The 20,216-nt window shown below is 43.1% G+C and overlaps 2 protein-coding genes across 3 annotated transcripts in view; one reads left to right on the forward strand and one right to left on the reverse strand.

The window, feature by feature from the left end:
* The window catches only part of LOC119165676 (uncharacterized), a 234,397-nt gene that overhangs the window by 93,567 nt on the left and 120,614 nt on the right, over positions 1–20,216 (reverse strand). The window lies entirely within an intron of this gene.
* On the forward strand, positions 712–19,346 carry LOC142769264 (uncharacterized). The gene is made up of 8 exons (XM_075872354.1): positions 712–1,012; positions 2,300–2,507; positions 6,034–6,181; positions 8,124–8,242; positions 12,172–12,292; positions 14,356–14,526; positions 15,411–15,542; positions 18,600–19,346. Exons 2-8 carry the CDS (start codon positions 2,347–2,349, stop codon positions 18,786–18,788), a joined length of 1,041 nt encoding a protein of 346 aa, XP_075728469.1. The 5' UTR covers positions 712–1,012; positions 2,300–2,346; the 3' UTR covers positions 18,789–19,346.

Consider the following 20,216-nt stretch of genomic DNA (forward strand, 5'->3'; position numbering starts at 1 on the left):
CGCTTGCACGAAAAGGCAAGTCTTTCCAGAGCTTTGCTATGACGACACGGTGGTGGCACATACCCATCGCGTTGCGTTCTACACCTTATCAACTCCGAGACAAGCGCTCAGTGCGCCCGTGCGTCGTTTTTTGAGGCAACCGTTAGATAGTGCTCATATTTTACGTGTAACGTGCCTTGCTGTGCTCGTTCGCCTCCGCCGCACGCTCGAGGCACTCTTACGCAGCGCCTCCTGAATACCGTTCACCAATTTTCTTGCGCAGAACATCCAATAAACATTTTGTTCACTCTCTCCAGACGCAAGAATATCGTCTTTCGACGACATTTGAGTGTAACATGCAGATACGGGGCCATTTTTTTTTTCTCTTTGACTTCGCCTTCCACCCCTTCTTTCTTTTTAGCCTACTTTCTTCACTCTGTCCCTTGATTCCCCGTTCCCCTGTGGGTGTATCGGTAGAGGTGTCCTCACATGCGAGGCAGTTATTGTGTACTCCAAACTCGATTTTCTTCCCTCTCCACCTTTTACTAAAGAACACCTCCCCCCCCTCCCGAACTCTCCCGTCCGCTCACCTGTACGTATATATAAATCGAATGAAGGGCGCGCCCCACTCTCGACCGTTCGATGGCTGTTTAATGTGTAAATGAATGGTTACGGCCCAAATACTCACCTTGTAGTTATTTACAACATTCGAATTGCTAGGCTGTGCACTCTCAGCACAAAAAAATGCATTCGCAATTCATCACCATTCTCTTCGGTGAGGCGAAGTCTTTTTTATTTGCAAATAGCATATTATACTGACGCTTGACAAGCGTAAAAAACAAGGCATGTTGCCGGTAACGTAACATCTTTGCAGACCACACGTTTTCGACAAGCCTCCAAACTACGTCGACTACAACAACGAGAAGCACGACCACGACAATCAAGTCATCAGCTACCACAACGTCATCCACGACAACGAATACAACAACAACCACAACAACAACTACAACAACAACTACAGCAGTCCCCTCTGGTAAGGGCACCCTTCAGCGACAGCTCGTAATCTAGAACCTCGTGTGTGTTTCTAAACACGCGCACAGCTCAAGCGTGCCTCACGAGGAACTCAGATTCAAACCCATACAAAGGCACATGCCCACTCCCAGGACGCTCAAATTTATACTAATGAATTTGTGCCTGTCAGTATAGCTTCAAAATGAGTAATGCAGTCTTCAGCCCTTTCGGCCAATCAAACTGGTGCCGGAAAAAGCCATGGTGTAAGCCGTAGTATAGTATTTCAACAATACGCGCGGAAAATTGCGCGAGTTTTCAATGTGCTCTTCTCTAACTGAGCAATCTTTAACTAACGCTGCGTTAAAATAGGCTGGTAAATAAATTGGCATAAAAACGCTGTTAATAAGTTTGTGAGTGACGTTTCAGTATTTCGAGACGCATTCGCGGGACGAACGCTCGGAATAATATTCTACGGTTTTCCGCTGCTTTCATTGTCATGCGTGGTGCCACCTGTTTTAATACGCAATTGATAAATGGCTGCTCACCACAAGAATTTTTCTCGGCGGAATTTTCGAGAACAATGTCAGGACTCCGAGCTGAGTGGTTTCTGTAATCATAAAGTCGGCGACGAGAATAGGCGGAAGTCTTTCGGCGGAAGTCTTTCGGCGGGGGGAACCCTGCAGATCGCTTTCTTCAGCATCGACAGAAACTACCTTGGCCACGACGATAAATAATGGGACGTAGAAGGCTGCGAAAACACTGGAAGTGACAACCTCAACATTGATCAGCAAATAACCCTGAAAGACCGAGTTGCACTTGCCGTCCCCTGATGCATTATCTTTTTTTTTTGCGCTCTCACGTACCCTAGGTTGTACGTAATGTATAATGTACTTGAGAAGTAAAAGGCACGTTTTTTGCATTGCTTATAGCGCAATTAATCGAGCATATTTCAGTCTCCTGAATTGGACACATTACACTATCTCAGCACCACGCGTGCCTTTGGAATCGGCCTACCTTTTACCAAGCGAGAAGATCACGTGGTAACCTCAGTATAGCATTAATATAACATCACAAACATCAGTGATGTCTTATGTCCAGATGACGTCACCAGTGTTGGTGGTGTCGCGTCATGATGGCATCTTGATGGTTAGTTGATTATGGGATCGACATCCTTCTTATCACAAGTGTTGATGCGGCCGACGCTGACGCTCACTTTATGTTAAGAATTATAACTAGACAGTAAGCAAATAGGAATAAGTAATATATTCACAAAAGAGTGTTATTCTGATTCATTATCACCTACTCTCAGTGAAACTGATAATCTGCACCGTAAGCGAGACAGCCATCTCAGAAGACATGTACCCGGATGACGAGTACTGCGACTACCTCTTCTACACCAACGTGATCGCATCCAATGGTAGCATTCAAGTGGCAAAGGACCCCGTCAGTTGGGATGTCTTCCAGAGGAGGAGCCCAAAGTACAAACGCACGCAGCTGGGAATTTCGTTCGACTTTGAGTAAGTCAGAAACTTTGTAAGTGCTCAAAGACATACACGCTGTCCTAAGACAAATATGTTGCTAAAACATACACATTTCTGTTAAAGCCGAGGAAAACTGTCCCAATGTGAATTGAGGAAGTACATTTTATTATTTTTATCACGAGCAGGAGATGCAGTGATGACTTGGTGGTTAGAGTATCAGCCTCGGGTGCTAGAGGTCCGTCGTTTGAATCCCACTGCCACACGATTCCCCACCAGATTTCAAAAAAAAGTTATCCACGTGATCATAGAATTCCATTAAAGTGGTGTGAGTTGTGGCCTGACCGGTGTCCATCCCCGCTAGCGTGCTCACTCAATAGAGGACGACTGGCCATCCTGGTGCAGTATGAATGCGCCAATTAACCATCGGTCCTTAGTCCGCAGTGGCTTCAAAGTAACTGACCAAAGCGGTGGTCAGATCTGTGATGCAGTGGAAGGTTCCAAGAATCTCTGGGCCCAGTCACGCCGCCATTGCAACATGAACTTGCCAACGTTTAACGCTAGAGCCTTATCTAGTGAGTCTAGCTGTGCTATTCGAGGAACTAAAGGGTGTTAGATGGCATGTTATATAGCTCAGCGAAGTTATGAGGACACATGAAGCTTACATACGGCTGAAAAAGAGACACTTTCTATGGTGCCGGAGATTATTTGACAGAAAACAACTATACATGGGGTTACTTATACACAAGAATATCGCCGTCGACATAAAGGAGTACTATAGAGTTTATTGAATGGGTGGTAGCTATCGTAATTAGGCATAACAAGAGATACATGATGAAGGTGGTACAGGTCAACGTCCCAACATCCAGTCATTATGACGTAATAGTTGAAAGCTTCTATAAAGACGTGGAATATGCAATGAGTAAGGAAAAAACACAGTTGAGTATCCTCATAGATGACTTCAAGGCCGAAGATAGACGCAGTCTACATATCAGGCAGTAGGGGATTATGACATCGGTACTAAAATTGCCAAAGGGGAGTGAAATGCCAGAGTGGTGTAAAATACACAATATTCATTGTTCGCGACTTTGTTCACAATGTGAACGCGGCTCAATACCCAGTGTTTTATTTAGAAGCATGCTCTGAATAAAACCTATTTGCCCAACATTGTCACCAAGATCACCACGCACACGTGATAATAGTTTGCTTGCCGGCAAAAAAAATGGCAAATGATTGATCATTTGCACATCACGTTGTAGCTCATCATCCGTACATATTCGCAGCATGTAGACCACGGCTGAAGATCTCAACCTCCTGTCTAGTGTACCTAACGAAATACACATTGCTTGCTTCAAATTATAAATAGACAACAGAATATTCTAATCTCGATAACTGAAACTTCATATGCCAAAGGTAGCAGTAAGATAATAATTACTTGGCGTGTTTACTGGGTTCTATTTTTTTTTTTTGTTTTGAGCGTAGCTAAACTTTAGAAAATGAGAGCCCGTCAAGCGCAAATGTCACGACTCCTGTTTGCGAATTGATTTCATGTTTTATAGTTTAATTGTTAAAGAAGTGGATTTCTCGAGCAAGAAGAAAATATTAGTTGCAAAGAAGGAGGAGCATATTGAGTACACCGTTTTGCTCTGAGGTGTAATGAATTGTTGGTGCACTACCGCAGCGTCGTTTCAATGTATTGCGGCAAAACTCAATAGTTTTTCAAGGTTCTTGTGAAAATTCTGTTTTGTGCTGCTGTGCGCCCTCTTCAGCAGCTGTAACAATAGCACTGAAGCGGCTGAGCTCAACAATGAAGCTGCGAATAACAACAGAAGTTCCTTCCCTTAAAAACCGTGCTACCAGCTCCTATTAACCCCGATTATCCGAATGACTACAGACAATTGCACACAGAATGTGCTACTGCAGTGGACGTTTAAGCACACGCTCCAGGTGTGGGTCATTGTCAGTTAGCCACATAAAAGCAAGACATTCTCTGAGTTTTGGTGTACCCAGCAGAAACTGGGTATACCTAGTGAATACTTGAGCATCGGCCGTGCTTGCTGTTACCCTCAACTAATGAGCAGATTATCACAAGATGCTTGAAAAGTGATTGAGGCCTGCCGCAATACAGGAAAATGATGTTCCGGGAAGTGTGACAATGCGAAAAGTGCTCGTGCTTCAAAAAGTTATATTAGACAAGACTGTAGTATCCTTCGGCATGGACATGGCGTGCTTTTGTTCTTGCACCAGACCAGCTTGCCAGCTGCGATGCCGAGAGTCGAGTGTACTTGCTTAAGTACAGTACACGAACTGTTGAAAAAAAAGAAACTTTTTGAACATTTGCACGTGCAGTCTTCTATTGCAGTTAATTATTTGTGTCAAATCTCAATAAAATTGAAACAACAGTTTTTGTGTGAGATTTCATAGGTTAATGTTCCATTGGGTCTCGTACCGTTCAACTCTTCACAACTAGCCCTGTTACTCACTTCATTATCTTAATATCTAGTGGTTTAAAACATATATGCGTATTATGACGTTGCACGCGCAATGCCCCAAGTAAAATGAAAGGTACATGCATGTGACTGTTTCGGTTGTTCGCGAATGCCGTTTCTCTACCTTTCGGTCGCACATCTTCCCACTTTCTTCATGTCGCCTTTAGAGGACCGTCCGCCTTAACCGGGCTTGGGCCCAATATGCTTGAGTTACGCAAGGTTTAAAGAACACAATTGCTTGCCGGAAAGCTTCAACATGTCCGAATAATCTGAATTTTTAAAATATAACTGTTCCCGAATGAACGAGCTTTTACTTTATGCGTGGAAGAGGTACTAGGGAAGAATTTAAAACGGCCGCTGTTGAACGCACAGGGTGGTGTGGGTCCCTGTGACCTATGCCACTACTGTTTAACTGCAGAAAGTAGGCTATTTACAAGGTTGGCGCAAAAACAGGTTCAGCAGAATGGCAAGGATATTCAGACTCAAGGCATCAGCTTTGCCTTGCGATTCAGCACAAAAAAAACAACAATGTACAACTTGCACAAAGTATTACTCACAGCCTGCGCTGCAAAGCTCAACCATTGCATGTGGAATGGTTGAGCTCTGCACCATAATTCAGAGCGAGGATGGCTATTTGGAGGGCAATACAAACAAGTGCCGATAACGTTTTGGCCATCTACTCTTCAAGTTGCAGCTTAAGCGTCCTTCAATTATTTTTTCTAAATACATCTGGGAATTCCCAAATCACACTGTTCGTAGTGCTCTTCGTGATTACCAAACGTGCACCAGTGAGTTTCCAGCGAGTTTACCAGTGAGTTTCCAGCGTGATTACCAGTGAGTTTCCAGCGTGCACTCCTCGCAAGCATGTTTTTTTTCTCAATCTCGTGATTCTATTGTAATAACATCTTTAGATAATGCCATTTAGTAGGGGTAGTCATCGCGTATTAACGTTTTTTGTGAATACGCGTACTGACGATTGAGGAATACAAGGTTTAAGCGTTTATTTCATGTAATTATTCTACTATGTGGAGGTGGCTTCTAAATTTACACTATTGCAGTTGAGATTGTCAACGCAGGAATGTTACGCCATATGGTGTGGACGCCGCCTCCGGCGACCTGGATTCACTGCGTGAGCAGGGCATCAGGCACTACGGACTCCTCACCGTGCTTTCGTATCAAAAGGACTTTCAAGACACTCTTAGAAGCACGAAGGGCGTGCTTGAGGTGCGTGTGTGAGGGACTGCAGCGCGTGAAACATCCATGCAAGCGTATTTTGGATTGATTGCAAAAAGAAGCCACACATTCTTCGCAACCGTGAAGCAGTCTATGCGACATCTATAAATGGGTATGTTAAACACAGCACAGCTAGACGCAGAGTACCTTAGGGCCATATCTGCAGTAGAAATGCGAAGTTCTAGCGTAAAGACACACTGCCCTTTTAGGGAAACGAACTGCATGGTTGTTGTGTTGTACGTCGAGTCAACGTAAAACATGCGGCGAGAGTACACAACGGGAAAGTTAGGGTCCGTCTGCTAAATTCTTTGGAGAAACAAGTACTACGAACAGGTTTTATAACGCCTAATGTAAGTACGGTAAACCTTGTCTCATATAATGGACAAGACGTACGGGAACGTGGCGACGACGCACACACTCTGTATTCAGGAAGATGAAGTCAAACAACCATGTAGCGACCACAGGAGCGACGATTGGCACTGGGCGCCGCAGGTTTAAAACCATGACGTTCTTTCTCCTTCCTGCACACCACACACATGCACATTTACTGCTAATCAAAGTAAGCAAGTGCAGAACAAGGTCACCTAACCATTTCCGTTCGTAGAATTACCGCAGCTTTATTTAGCAAACTGTCCATGACACATAGGTTTTGGGCAAGCATATAGAGTTTTCCCGGTACGAGTATAATGTTGTTAGGGAGATACGCAAGTTTAGTGTGCTACATGAAAGCTACCTTTGCTTCGTCCTATATCGTCTTCTATCTCGTCAAGGCAGGTTAGAAACTTGCCGTTTCCCGCGAGTTCCATAAAAGATGCTTTCCTTCTTCAGATTTCTAGCTGTTCAGACCCGGCAAGACGCGAAATCATGGCTCATCCAAACGGGAGCAGGCTCTCCTGCGGGGAGCCGAAGTCAGCTACATGTTTACGAAACGTTTTTTGCAATTTAAATTAAACATTTTCATTACCTGCGAGCGCAGTTTGTTGATTACAATATTTTGTAATTTGTCCACCTCAGGCCCCTTCACCTCAGCCTTGTTATCGCCTTTATTTAGGATGTTACTGTGGCCGTGATGACGCCAGATGAGATCAATGAACTAACAGGCTGAGCATCGAGAGTATTACGTACTCAAAGGGAGTACTAAGGCCGACATTTGAAACCTCCAGCCTGTGCCATGGATTGGCGGTGTTATTTAGTTCTGAAAATTAATTGCAACATCAATTTATGCCTTTGTAAGCCCTAGGAGTAGCCCGGGATGCTTCAGTTAGAATTCTTGTTCAGGTTTCTGAAATCTTTTGTGAGAATACTGGGCAACGAAAGTTGCTGCAAGCTGCTGTCTTGAAGAAGAAAAAAATTTGGTGTACTTTTCGCCTAAATTGCGCATTATCGCTAACACGAAAAGAGTTTTAACAAGCAAATACAAACATTTCTGAGGATTTGTAAATGCGATGATGGCATGCCATTTCATTGAATTCTGAATGTGTCTTCTAGAACAGCGCATAGGGCTCGGCCAAAGTTTTTACAAGCCTGAGAAAGCTTTATGAAGGAAGACGTGAACCTTTTGCTTTGTGATTGTTTGTCAAACTATTCATTGTGTGCTTTGCAATAACAGTGGGTAAGCTCTCACTGCGAATAGAAATAGAAAACGTACTGTGTAGTAATGTTAAGAAAGCACTTATGTATTTAAATAGACACCAGTTTGCTATGAAAGCAGCAGCGACTAGGCACAACTGGGTCGATGGATGATGGTGCTTGAGAGTACACTAGCCAGTCCCGCTGACCACATTTACTACGCCCGTGTCCTTCGAGTTAGGTGTGCTTTTGGAACCCCATATTGAGAAATTTTGCAGAGCCCTCCACTAAATGGTACATCTCATAAACACGTCATGCTCCTATGACGTAAACTAGAGCAAAACTATCTTTTTGTTTAATGCAGAAATTGAAAAAGATCCAGGGTGAAGATAGAACCGCAATGGTCGCTCTAGCTATCGGCTGCTACGATTTCGGACGTATTTATAGAACTAACATCAAACAAGGATTCACGGACGCGGTGAAGTAAGTAATTAAAGCTCTTCTCTCTTTCGCCTTACCCTGAAATTGATGGCTTAATTCTTTTTGCCTATGCAAAATGATACGAGATTGTAGTGACGCCCACTTGCTTATACAAGGTTTGCGTTAGTGCCTTTGCGAAGGTTGAGCTGTTCTTCTTCATAAAATGTATAAATATGTACAATGTCATCCTTTATGAAAGGGAACACGCGAACGCGTGGCCTGCGCTCTGCGGCGTTGCTTACAGCACCATCAACCGACAAGTGAAGAAAGCACGTGCGCTATTGGCGTCATCTATAACTAAGCAAGATAACGAGTAATGGCCGGTAGACAAGCGCTGCTAGATGACGTCTCCTCACCACTCGCGCGGCGAGCGAAATCGGGCGATTACCGCAGCCTGCGCCGTGGTCGTACACAACGCTTGATTTGTTGGTAATGGACTACGCACTGCAGGCGCCAGCAGAGAGGGAGTGCAATCTAGCAGCCCTTGTGTTCCGGCCATAACTCGTTATTATTATTTTTTTGGCAACAGATGACGCTGAAAGCGAACGTGTTTTCTTTTGCTTTCGGTTGATGGTGTTGTAGGCAGCCGCCGCGAAGCGCAGGCCACGCGTTCGCGTGTTCCCTTTCACAAAGGACGACAGTGTAGATTGATTGGTAGATAAGTTTGTTTTATCATGAAAACGAAGATCGCAGGGTTTCTGATGAGGAGATTGAGGTAAGACGACGCTTGATAGACATACATTAAGGTGACGTGTGCCAAGCAGCAAACAGCTTTGAAATAGACAGATATGGTGCATTAAGGGAGTCGCTTCTGTCGTCTTGCACCACATTCAAATTGAGATGCATAAAATTTGCACTGTTCATTCACAAAGATTGTAGGACATGTGTCTGTAAAATAAGGTGCTTCTTGTAGGCTATGCGTGAAGAGTGGCAAAGGTTTCATATGCAGGGGGCAGAGTTGTCAACGTCCACCTTCCGGTTCGCAAGAGTGTGTTGTTTATCAATTGTGTGGAAGCACTGTAAGATGGCTTTGGGCGGAAGATGCTCTCAACACAATGGCAACCAAGCCTAGCTATTATGCATTCAAAGCATTCATTCAGTGTATACAATTTTATGTGTACCTAGTAGAAGTACTAACAAGAGAGATTATAATTACAAAAAAAAGAATTTTAAGGAAGGCTATGGTTGGACAGAAGATGAATACCAGCCAAGTTTCAGTAGAGTTGTTTAAACAAATAACGTTCGCTGGAAAAGCACATGGTGATTTTGTGAGCAACGGGGATCGTTGAGGAGACCTGAAGGGCAGATCTAAATTATGCCATTCTCTGTGTATGACTTTTGAGATCCGCTTCGCGGGGCATTGAAACACGAGGCTTACATTTTATCAAAGGAATAATGCATAGGATGGAATGAATAATGTGTAATAGTGCACCAACCCGACCTCTTTGTCGCATATTGAGGTCACTATCAGTTTTTCTTGAATTCTCCTGAATTGTAGACAAGTCACGTACGGACACCTGCATTATCAAACTTCAAAAAAGCAAATTAACAAAGAAGAACACTCGCATTTGGAGTTAGATGGGAACCATAACTTAATTTTGCGTGATGGCAGTGAAATATTCGGGAGCCATGGCGAAAGAAATGTAAGTAAACATTTTATGTTACAATTTTTCCCGATCGACGAACGAATAGGGCCTTTCCCGTGAAATTTGAGCACTTTATGGAATACTTATGTTCAATGCAGGGAAATAAATATCATTAGGAGGCTCACATGCAAGAAGTTCAGATAGCTACCGGTCCAGCGAACAGAGCAAGTTTGCTGGTTAAGCCATGCTCGTGTGAAGAACGAGGTATCACGGTTAACATGTTTATCATAGTTAAATATGTGAGCTTGGTTCCTAACAAGACTTTGTTGTTCATTTGTTCACAGGTGGAAGTATTCCTGAATTTATACAAACGAAACCTCTATAGTCAGCTCAACTACTGCAAATAATATATAGCGTTTGGAAAAATATATATGGTAGGATGAGTGCAAGCCATCATTTTGCGTTATGATAAAATATTTAGTTATTTTGTGGCGGGAAGATAGACGATGACGTACAAGGTAGTTGGTAGGTAGGTAGTTAGTTGGTACAAGGTAGTGGTAGCAAATGGTGGCATAGCTATGACATAAATATTTCTCTTTCCATACTTTCGCAGATATGCATTTCGAAACATATCTTCATGATTAAAAAACCAAATTGTTTCTTTATGATCGATGAAGCAACCATACTCTAAAGCCGCGTTTGCACCAAGCATGAAACAGGCTGGCCCAATAGTATTTTTACTATTCTCCAATACTTGGTGTTTTGCTTACTTTTCTGCTGCGACAAGTAGCGTCCACAGAAAACGTTTCTAGAAAATCCTGACTCACTTATATCACAATTTTTCATGCGTGGTTATAAGTTAAATAACTACAAAGACATTTATGTCAAGGAAATTAAAGAGATATTTAAATACCATATTTATTGAAAATCTAGCTTGATATCAATGAAGAATTGGCTTAGGTAACTAAACTTGTATGTCCGCTAAACAGCTTCTTTAGCACAGAAAAATACATGAGGTTGACCTTTGTCACTTCTTTCACAATTCAAACAGATCATGCTCCAACACACTGCACAGTTTGGGTAATACAGGCTTTTTCTCTTCACTAGTTGCACTAAACGTATCGTTGTTGTGGACATACAGAGCCATTATATAGAGCAGCCTTTGCGAAACGCCGCCTGTGTCAGCATAAAGGAAGCCCTTGCCAATCACTTTACTAAACCACAAGTGGACTAGATATGTCGGTGAACTGATTTCGTTTTTTCAGAATGATAGAGTGATGGGTTAGTCTGCACTGAGAGAAAAAACCTACTAAAGTGTTGGCAAAAACACAGCCTAAATAATTGAACGATTGACTGGCAAAGCCGATATACAGCAAGTGATGCCTGTAGCCAGCTTATGGGGAGGCACAGCTTGCCAGTTTGCACTCGCGCTGCAGTTTCGAACCCCCACGTGCGACATAACTCACGTATCGTGCTTTAGGCGGCTTATTTTGAATATATTCCGGTTATTTCGTGCCCCAAATTACAAATACACAAGTGAGCCAGCCTAACCAGCTCTGAATGTTGCCTCATCTCCTGACAGATACCTCTGCACACACCCCTTATCGCACCTTATCAATTGACAGTAACGTCCGAAAGGGTTGCTATGAAAATAATTCACGTCATTTCAAATCAGTTTTTAAGACTAACGCCTCTCCGAAAAAATTCCGTTCATGGTTTTAGTCAGGCCCTTAGCCGGGGGAGTATGACCTAGCTCCCTTTCTCTCTTTTTTTCTGAAGTATATATGAAGAGAAGAACTCTACAGAACATGATAATAAAATTTTGTGAAATAGCGAATATTATCAGATAATAAGGCATTTGAAAAAAAAAAAGAAATATCCAGGGGCCTGCTTTCTGTGCATATTCATGGCTGGTGTGCAACCGTGTCGCCTTTCTACACCTCTACTATTTAACAGTAGGATTTAAGCTCTATACGAAATACGCACGGCAGCAGTCTAAACACAATCTCAGCACAAAGAGACTGACTTTTGCTTTGCGACAGACCATACAAACACAGCCATGTACAATATGCGCAAAATATTACTCACAGGCACCTGCGTTTGGCAGGACAGTATGCCCCCAGTATTCACATAGCTACGCACGCCGATCTATAGGTATTGCTTAGAGCCAATAATAATTAAAAAATCCAATTAACGACCTATTTGGGTGGCATATCGTCGTTGTATTCTATGAGGTATGATCTTGTGTGTACAAATGCAAGCCACTGAGTAATCAAGTTGAAACCAATCGAAAACTTACTCCCATAAATGATGCTTCTATGCATGGCCATGGTTTTCTCGTCGCAGCTATTTCAAGGCTGACATCGTCATTCTAATGGGTTCACAAGGATGGGTCGGTCCCCAGGGGGCTTGCATCGCCGCTCCTCCAAATGCAATCACCTCCCCGGAGCTACGCTACTTCGACCTGGTGAGTTGTCTCATCACACGTAAGAGCGCGCATTTTCCAGGTACCAAATAAATCACTTGCTTGGAAGCACGCATACGTGTAATATTGCGGTCAAGCAACACAAAACTAGGGTAAGCACACTGATTGACCCAAAATTCTGTGTTGTCGTTCTTTATGTAGGAACCTTATGAGCAGATAGCAGACCTGTGTTACCTGCTACGCCAATAAATCTTGATGTTGCCATTGCGCACTACTTGCCTGCACTAGATAGACATTTGGTGTAACATCATCAGTAGTCACTTCATCCCCGATTGAGAACATGACCTTAAGCTACTGAAGACTACCAGAAAACTCGTGTGTCAGCTGAAATTTCGAATTAGCTGCTCTGTGAGGTCATAATGTTTTTAACTTTAGTGGGACAGCACTCTCAGTTTCGGGAGAGACAACAAAGTGCTCTAGGAAATCACACCTCATACTAAAAAAAAAGGCAAGAAGGATAAGTTGCAAACTCGCGATGAGAAATTAGTAAACAGGAGGCGGATGCTGGAGACGAGATTGCAGCATTGAAAACGACAAGTTCGCTTGTCTACACTTTGGCTCGGGCTCCAAGCCTACCCCTTGTTTATGAATTTCGCATATTCAGCAAAAAGCACGTGTAAGCGTTCTCGATGTCACCAGCTTTTCTCTTACCATAGAAACTCACTGACACCATCATGAGAGTACAACTCAGCTGTCTTGAAAAGTGCGCACACATTTTGATTCAGCTTTGCAGTCCGTACATCAGTGAAGTTTCCTGTTAGGTACTACGTAACTTTAATGTCCTCGAGCGGGGTACTTTGATTTAACAACTGCTTCATAGAAGAGCGAACTGCAACGAGTTCCTGTTTGTAGTGAACTTGATTGAATGTCTCATCTACTACTATTGCGCCAATATGCGAACAAAAAAAGTAGATGGTCCACGTGTTTTCGCAGTTGCTTTACATGACCTGCTGCAACGAGTGGATTGAGTACGAAAAGTTTTGTGAGCAATGTTCCACCGCAAAGCAGCAAAACCGCAACATCCTGGAGTCAAAACTGTTTACACATTGAAGCTGTTACGCGCCAATTGTGAATACTGAATAAAAATAAAACCGATGGGGATGATGAAAAGGTGAAACTTCGTGAACCAGAGAGTTGCACAACCCCCTCCTCTGACTGAGGATAACGTGATGTAGGATATGACAGTGCACTTCCAGGAGAACCAAAGGCCCCGATGCCGCAACAGATAGCAAAACCTTGGCTGCAGTGCTAAACCAGAAGTAAAACTAATGAAGTGCAAAATATCCCTCTTACAAAACCACAAAAATCTTCTTCAGGTTTCATACTGGCTGAATCTCAGTGTAAGCGATCAGAGACAGCTGTTTTAATACCTTTCTTCTGCATCCGAGAATGATTATTCGAGCCTTTATGGGCCTCAAAGTGTTGAAAGAATAATTCTACCAAGGTAACCTACCACTTTCTTTGCATTCAAAAAATGTATACGCAAAATATCCGAGCATATAACATTACCTTTTCAAATGAGCCAATGTTGACGAAGTTTGCGTCTTCCTAGGTGATATTATTCGGTGATAACGCGGAATATGGCACGTTAAGAAGCCGTGGCATTGCCGCAAGGGTGAAGCAATGAGTGCGATAAGACGAGATGTCCGTAAATCGTTCCTTACCTGAATTAGTATTTGTGAAGAGGTTTAAAGCACCGGAATGGCTCTGCGCTAGAATACACGACGGAACGCCGGAGTACTCATGTTATATTTTGCCTAAAAGTACATTTTCTTCCTCTTGTGCTCAGTAGCTTGCAACGGAAATTAGCTACGCCGGTGAACAACTAAGCCACTGAAGTCAGCCCTTTGAAAACTCATAAAAGCTTTGAATGAAGAATTTCGTTCTTCGATGGGGAAGGGATTACCTAATTTCAAGAAGTTTCTAAACATACTAAAGTGTTTCACTCTCAATGCCCAACGTGGAATATAAAATATTTATGTGGTGCTGTTCCAGCAGCGTGTAATGCTAAACTTTGCGCTCATATAATGCATTGCTCGTTTCAGGGTTATTATTGGTATGCGGTGTCACTTGGAAGCACATTCCTCAAACCGTTGATAATTACTGGCCTCTCCTTCGAAATGTCGGCACTTCAGTACGTCATGAAGAATAAAATAAAATCACTCAACGAAAGTCTTTACAAGCCGTGCCTGTCCGTGAAGAGACAACGACAAGCGGTAAGTGTTGTTCGGAGTCATCTTATTCACTTGTTTCAACTAGTGCAACTCTGACTAAATCCGAAAGACAGAAAATTTATGTGTTCTTTTAACTCAAAGGTGTTTTATGCTAGGGTCAACCTAGAAAACTGTGACATATTTTAGACGCGGAAATGACGTCTAGGAACGTAAACGATGAAAACAGAAACATAAACAGTTTCGTCAACGGAGGTCATACCTAATCACTTCCTAGAAACGTTGCGAAAACATTCACCAGGTTGTGCTAGTGCATACAAAGTGGCGCCACTGACGTGCCGAACACACCATAGCTCCCCCCCCCCCCCGCGAATTTCGCTGGCGCTTGGTGACCAGATCTGAAGGGGAAATTAATCTGACAGAACTCGGTGCAGATGACGCATAGAAGAGCTCCCGTAACACGCAGGAATTCAATAAGCTAATAAAAAACAACCCGTATAATGCACAATACATTTTCGAATCTCCTTTACCTGTGCCAGGGAAATTCTATATGCTTGCCTCAAACAAAAGCGTCATTGTCAGTGGAGCTTGGGGAGACACCGGTTGAAATTAAAGGTGGCGCTAGCTGATGATCATTAAAGAAGTGTATTTTGTTTAGGGCTCACAGAAACTCTACCTCACCATTATTTACTGCAACCGGACTCGCTCAGACTAAGACTCGCGATAATATTACTCACCCTAACATACTCGACCTCAGACTCACGGCCCGATCTGTGTTTGAAAGAGTTTGACTGAGTCCACACATGAGCGAGTTTGCCGACCTAAGGTGTGGAACTCTACATGCGGGAATCACTGCGCGATGATGCTAAGCACTTTTACAGGTGTAATGATAACGGAGCTTCCTTTGATTTTTTATGTTATTTTTTCAGCTTTGTGCACAAACGAGTGACTCTGGCAGCACCACGGTATACCTGGGCAGTCCAATGTTTACGTACGGGATTATATCTAATTCGTCGAAAGTTCTTACAATGGGCGAGCTGAACGATACACTTGCTCTAAAGGTCAGTACTTGCACGGTGTCTCTCCTGTCTGTTTTTATGCACATGACAATGCAAGTTGGTTGGGCAGTATGTAGGAAAAAAATACAGCATATCCGCGGTCTGAATGATGATGATTGAGGCGAAGTGACCGTTTGTCCACCCGTCAGTGCATCCATCCGTCCTTCGAATCATGTTCGAGAATGCAGACGGCGTGCGGGTAACCCCGACAAGACGCGTTCCAAGGAAGATGAGCACAAGCGTATTCAACGCGACCGCCGCTCAGCTTTGTTCATGCCCCACCAACGATCCACCACGTACGGCAACTATTCAGGAGACTGAGAGAGACAGTTGTTCTCCGCGTACTCAGGCAAAGCGCGCGCAGCAGCCAATCAGAGAAGCACTTTGATGAGTAGCGGAAGAGTAATTCCCTGTGGGTAATGAGACGAGAAAATGTGATTCATTTCTTTTACCTTCTTTTCTTTCTCGTCTCTTCTTTTCTCGCCTAGGCGTGACACGCCAAAGGGTTAACCCAAAAGAAGCTTCGCCCCTAAAAATGTGCGACGGAAGGCTTCTTGAAAATGCGTGACATGGCCTGCGTATTGAGTCGCATGAGATTGATCTCGCTTTCTATTAGTTGAACAAGAGAACTCTATGAATAGTTTTTTTATTGTTTTCGGTACAACCTTAATTAAAAGCAACAGGAATTGCAGTCATATTCCCTGTTTCATAGGGAGTGTTAGGCTTCTCCGAAAATCGTGACATGGCGTGCGTATTGAATCCCGTCTGTCCAATCTCGACTTCAATTAGTTAAATAAGAAAACTACAAGTCTAGTTTGCTTAATGTTGTTGGTAGAATCCTAATGAAAAGCAACAGAGAATGCAGTCAGGTCTCCTCTTTTAGAAGAGACTGTACATTAGAATGTTCTAGGTGTATTAGAGTAATTGAAAGATAAATGAAAAGAAAGTAAAGTATCTGAAGAGATAACATATCAGAGACCAATACTGTAACCTTCAGACAAGCGCTATAACTTCTGTCATTTAGCCTACGGCGGTGGTCATCCAATCGAGAATTTTATCGCGAATCTTTGTGGATCTGAATCGGTGAGGGTAGGCGCCCCACCGTCATAACGCCGAGTGTGAAACACATTGCGCAACACTCGGCCTCTCTATCGTCCTTCAATAAAACATGCTGGTTTTCAGTGAAGTTCTGGTAATAAAGAAACGTGTCTTTGACATAGTCTTTATTTTATTTGGCCCCATGCCTTGGGAGATTCGCTGCTGTAATCTAATAGACTCATCTCCTGCGACAGTGGTTATCGATACCATATTTTCCCAAATGTAGAATATATTGGTTTCACACTTTTGATGCATTCCACCTATTAGATAAAGTTCCATCTTTTGGAGGTGGGCGCAAAGTGAACAAATCTATTGAAAGCCTGATCTCTGCAAATGTTAGTCTAGAGAAGTATGACGAGATTGTGAATTACGGGACCGTGCTGTTAGAGCTTCTCTATCGAGGCGTGGGTGGAGCGAGAGACTGAAGCGATGCCAGCTTTGGCGACGAGAAAGGCCACGATCCAGAGCGTTCTGTCTGCATCGCGGTTCCCGCATGCGAAGCCACGCAGTTTTATCCTTTCTTCGTGCGGCCAGCTTAGTAACACCAGCCCTGCAATGCACCGTTTCTGCCCTGTAGCACTTTGCGCGACTTCAAATGGCATCGAATGAAAGATCGAGAATAACGAATACGAATACTGAGCGACAATTCATAGGTTGTATGCTGTGAAGTCTGAGTCATCACCGTGCAAATGATTGGCTATCTGACAATGATTGAAGTGGTTGCCACTCAGGTGCCCATATAGACTAGAAACCACAGCGTTCTGATCGTAGCTCGTCGCTCGGGCTCCTCGAACCACGCTGCTGTCCACTTTTACATTGTCTGCTGCAGCACTAAGTGTGCAAAGAACACGCCAGGAGTCTCATCAAACGAGGAACGCGAGAAAAAAATTGTGGCTGACGTAGGTGAACTAAGGTGCGCGTTGAACAGCTCCACGTATCGAAGTTTTGCGAAGCCTTCGTTTATGGTGACCGTGATAGTGTTGCATGAAGGAACCAGGTACCCGAGTGCTTCCATCGCGCAACAATATAGTGGTTTTGCAAATGATTTTGGTGGAAACCCGCAAGTGAGTGGGAGGGTTAAGAAAGGGAAAGAAGACAACAACCTGTCTGTAGAATGAAACCACAAGAAAATGCAAAGAATTTTTGAGAAATGAAAGCGTATTAGTTGCCGAAAGTTGTGTCCTGGTCCGACTTTCGAAACCGGGACCAACGCCTTTCTGGGGTGGTTATCTCAATTGGCAAAACAACCCCCCGGAAGAGCTTTGGTCTCAGGTGCGATCCCTGGACCAAGATTTAATTTGTGGCAACTAAGAAGCTTTTCTTACTGGTAAATCCGCAGGGATTTCCTTCTGGCTTCATGCTTTAAAGAAATAGTTGTCTTTTTTGCCTTTTCTAGCGCAGTGGTATCGAGGCGTACAACGCCAACATTCTCGATATACCATAGCTTCCAGAGTGATCGTGTATGCCGTGTTAAGAAGGCTGCCAGAAGAAGAGCACTGTCAAGGGCAATGGTTGCCTAGCGGCTATTGACAAGATTGGTTCAAGAATAAAAGAACTGGTGTAAAGGTATAGACGGATGTTCCAGTTAGCATCGCAATCAGATTTACACAACGTCATTCATGACATTTTATTTTCAACCAAAAAAATGTATGTTTCTGAAGGTTGTTAATACAGATTACAATCTAAGTCGTGAGTGAAATCGTGAACGCTTGGCCCCACTTCCAAATATTTCGCCTTTGTAAAATGAATATGGGAGGTTCAGAAATGTAGAATAGATTCCTTGGGAATTGTGAAATAAAGGGGAGAAGCTGGTGGTCTGTCTCGTATGTTGCTATATGAGAAATAGATGCAGCTGTATATCGTCATAGCTTGCTTCTTTGATCGTAACCCTCTGCTGCACTTACACATTCTGTTAACTAAGATAACCGAATAACATAAATTATTATATTTCGTCACTTACAGTTCGCCTACGCGACACGGACCTTCGGAGAATTGCGTGCACGTACGGCGTGGCTTCTGTACAACGTGCACAATCTGGGCATCGGCAACCAATGCGGCGATCGTCCGTTCTACGTTATTCGTCAGTTTTGTTACTTCCTGAAGGGCTCCTCAAATGTTGGGTGCCAGGGCAGCAACTTTTTCATTAATTAAACATGTATATATAGCTAATAAATCAATGAATGTGGCTACGAACAAATGGAGAACAAGGTCGGGAGTTCTTCCGATATGGGGTGATCTATCTATCTATCTATCTATCTATCTATCTATCTATCTATCTGTCAATCTATCTATCTATTTATCTATCTATCTATCCATCCATATATTCATCTATCTGTGTCATACAAAAGAGAGCGCACTCAGGGGAAACTTTGCACGATTTCACAGAGCTGCTACCAATGTAATAAAACATGTATATTTATCAAACCCAATATTAACCTTTCCCCTGCCTTGTACCTGTGCCAAAAATAGCACTAGTGTTTTAAAAATTTCATATTAGCGTTTCCAAACATGTCACTTGCCTACCTGTAAGTGCTGATGAAGACGTGCTAAAGCAGTTGCCAAACTTTCCCGACATCATGAAGTGAGCTTCAATGATTGTTTTTCTGATTTTGTGTCTTCTGTTCGCTAAAGTAGTCATTTCTCTGAAGTCTTGATTATATACACAAATAAAGCGCTATTGAGCGAGATTCTCCTCGATTGCAAACAAAAGATTGTGCATTCCTGGAGCCTTTCATTTAGGCTCCTGCCCATTTGCCCAATGTAAAATGCACCGCAGGTAAAGGGAATCCTGTGCACTAATTGTGAACCTTACACTCGACAAGTTTTTCAACGTGCCTGACACCACATGCTTCATCTCTGGCGTTTCTTTTACAACCCGGCAATTTGACTAAATTTCACTGTTCTACACAAGCCTACCAGTTCTTTGGGTGCCAAGAAATGCACTTGCATACCATTCTGGGAAGCCACTTTTCTCAATCAATGCGCTAAACTGAGCATGTATACGGTGGCACTAACAGAGGATTCTTATTTCTGTCATTTAACTTAACTGTGCTGTTGTTCTCTTTTAGGCAGCGCTCTATCTCAGTTGACAAGATCCCCTTTGGATAACCACTCTTTTTTAAGCCCTTTCTTTGCAGTCTCAAATTTTGGCCTGTTCTGCGCTGACACAATAATTTATTCGCCTTCAACAAGCAAAAGTTTGTAATGCATCATTTCATAAGTTTTGTGTGATTACATTCAAACGGCAAGATAGGTTTACCACTGCGTGTCTTGTCCACTCAGCACACGTGCTCTAATTAAGCACTGATTTCAAAGTATAGGAACTGCAGCCAGTTGTCCACTGTGAATTCGACGGTGGCTGCTAGACCGTTATGTAACGGTTGAAAAATAAGAACAAACGCTGTGCATACCAGAAACCATGCTAGTGTCGACAGTAATGCACAAAAGGTAGTATGTTAGGTTTGACCTATTCGGTGCTCTAACATGTCACATCAACACTTGTGTCACCGCCCTCAATAATTTATTTGCCATGCCCTCTGGGTGCCAATTCAGTTCAAAAATAACAGCTTGTCCTGTTGT

This window comes from Rhipicephalus microplus, chromosome 8 (assembly GCF_043290135.1).
Source record: "Rhipicephalus microplus isolate Deutch F79 chromosome 8, USDA_Rmic, whole genome shotgun sequence".
NCBI lineage: Eukaryota > Metazoa > Arthropoda > Arachnida > Ixodida > Ixodidae > Rhipicephalus > Rhipicephalus microplus.

Bases quoted from the DNA above. Each gene is read 5' to 3' on its own strand.
- LOC142769264 (XM_075872354.1), top strand. From the start codon at position 2,347: ATGTACCCGGATGACGAGTACTGCGACTACCTCTTCTACACCAACGTG. The intron at 12,293-14,355 runs GTGAGTTGTCTC...TGCTCGTTTCAG, and splicing joins AGCTACGCTACTTCGACCTG to GGTTATTATTGGTATGCGGT. The intron at 15,543-18,599 runs GTCAGTACTTGC...CGTCACTTACAG, and splicing joins ACGATACACTTGCTCTAAAG to TTCGCCTACGCGACACGGAC.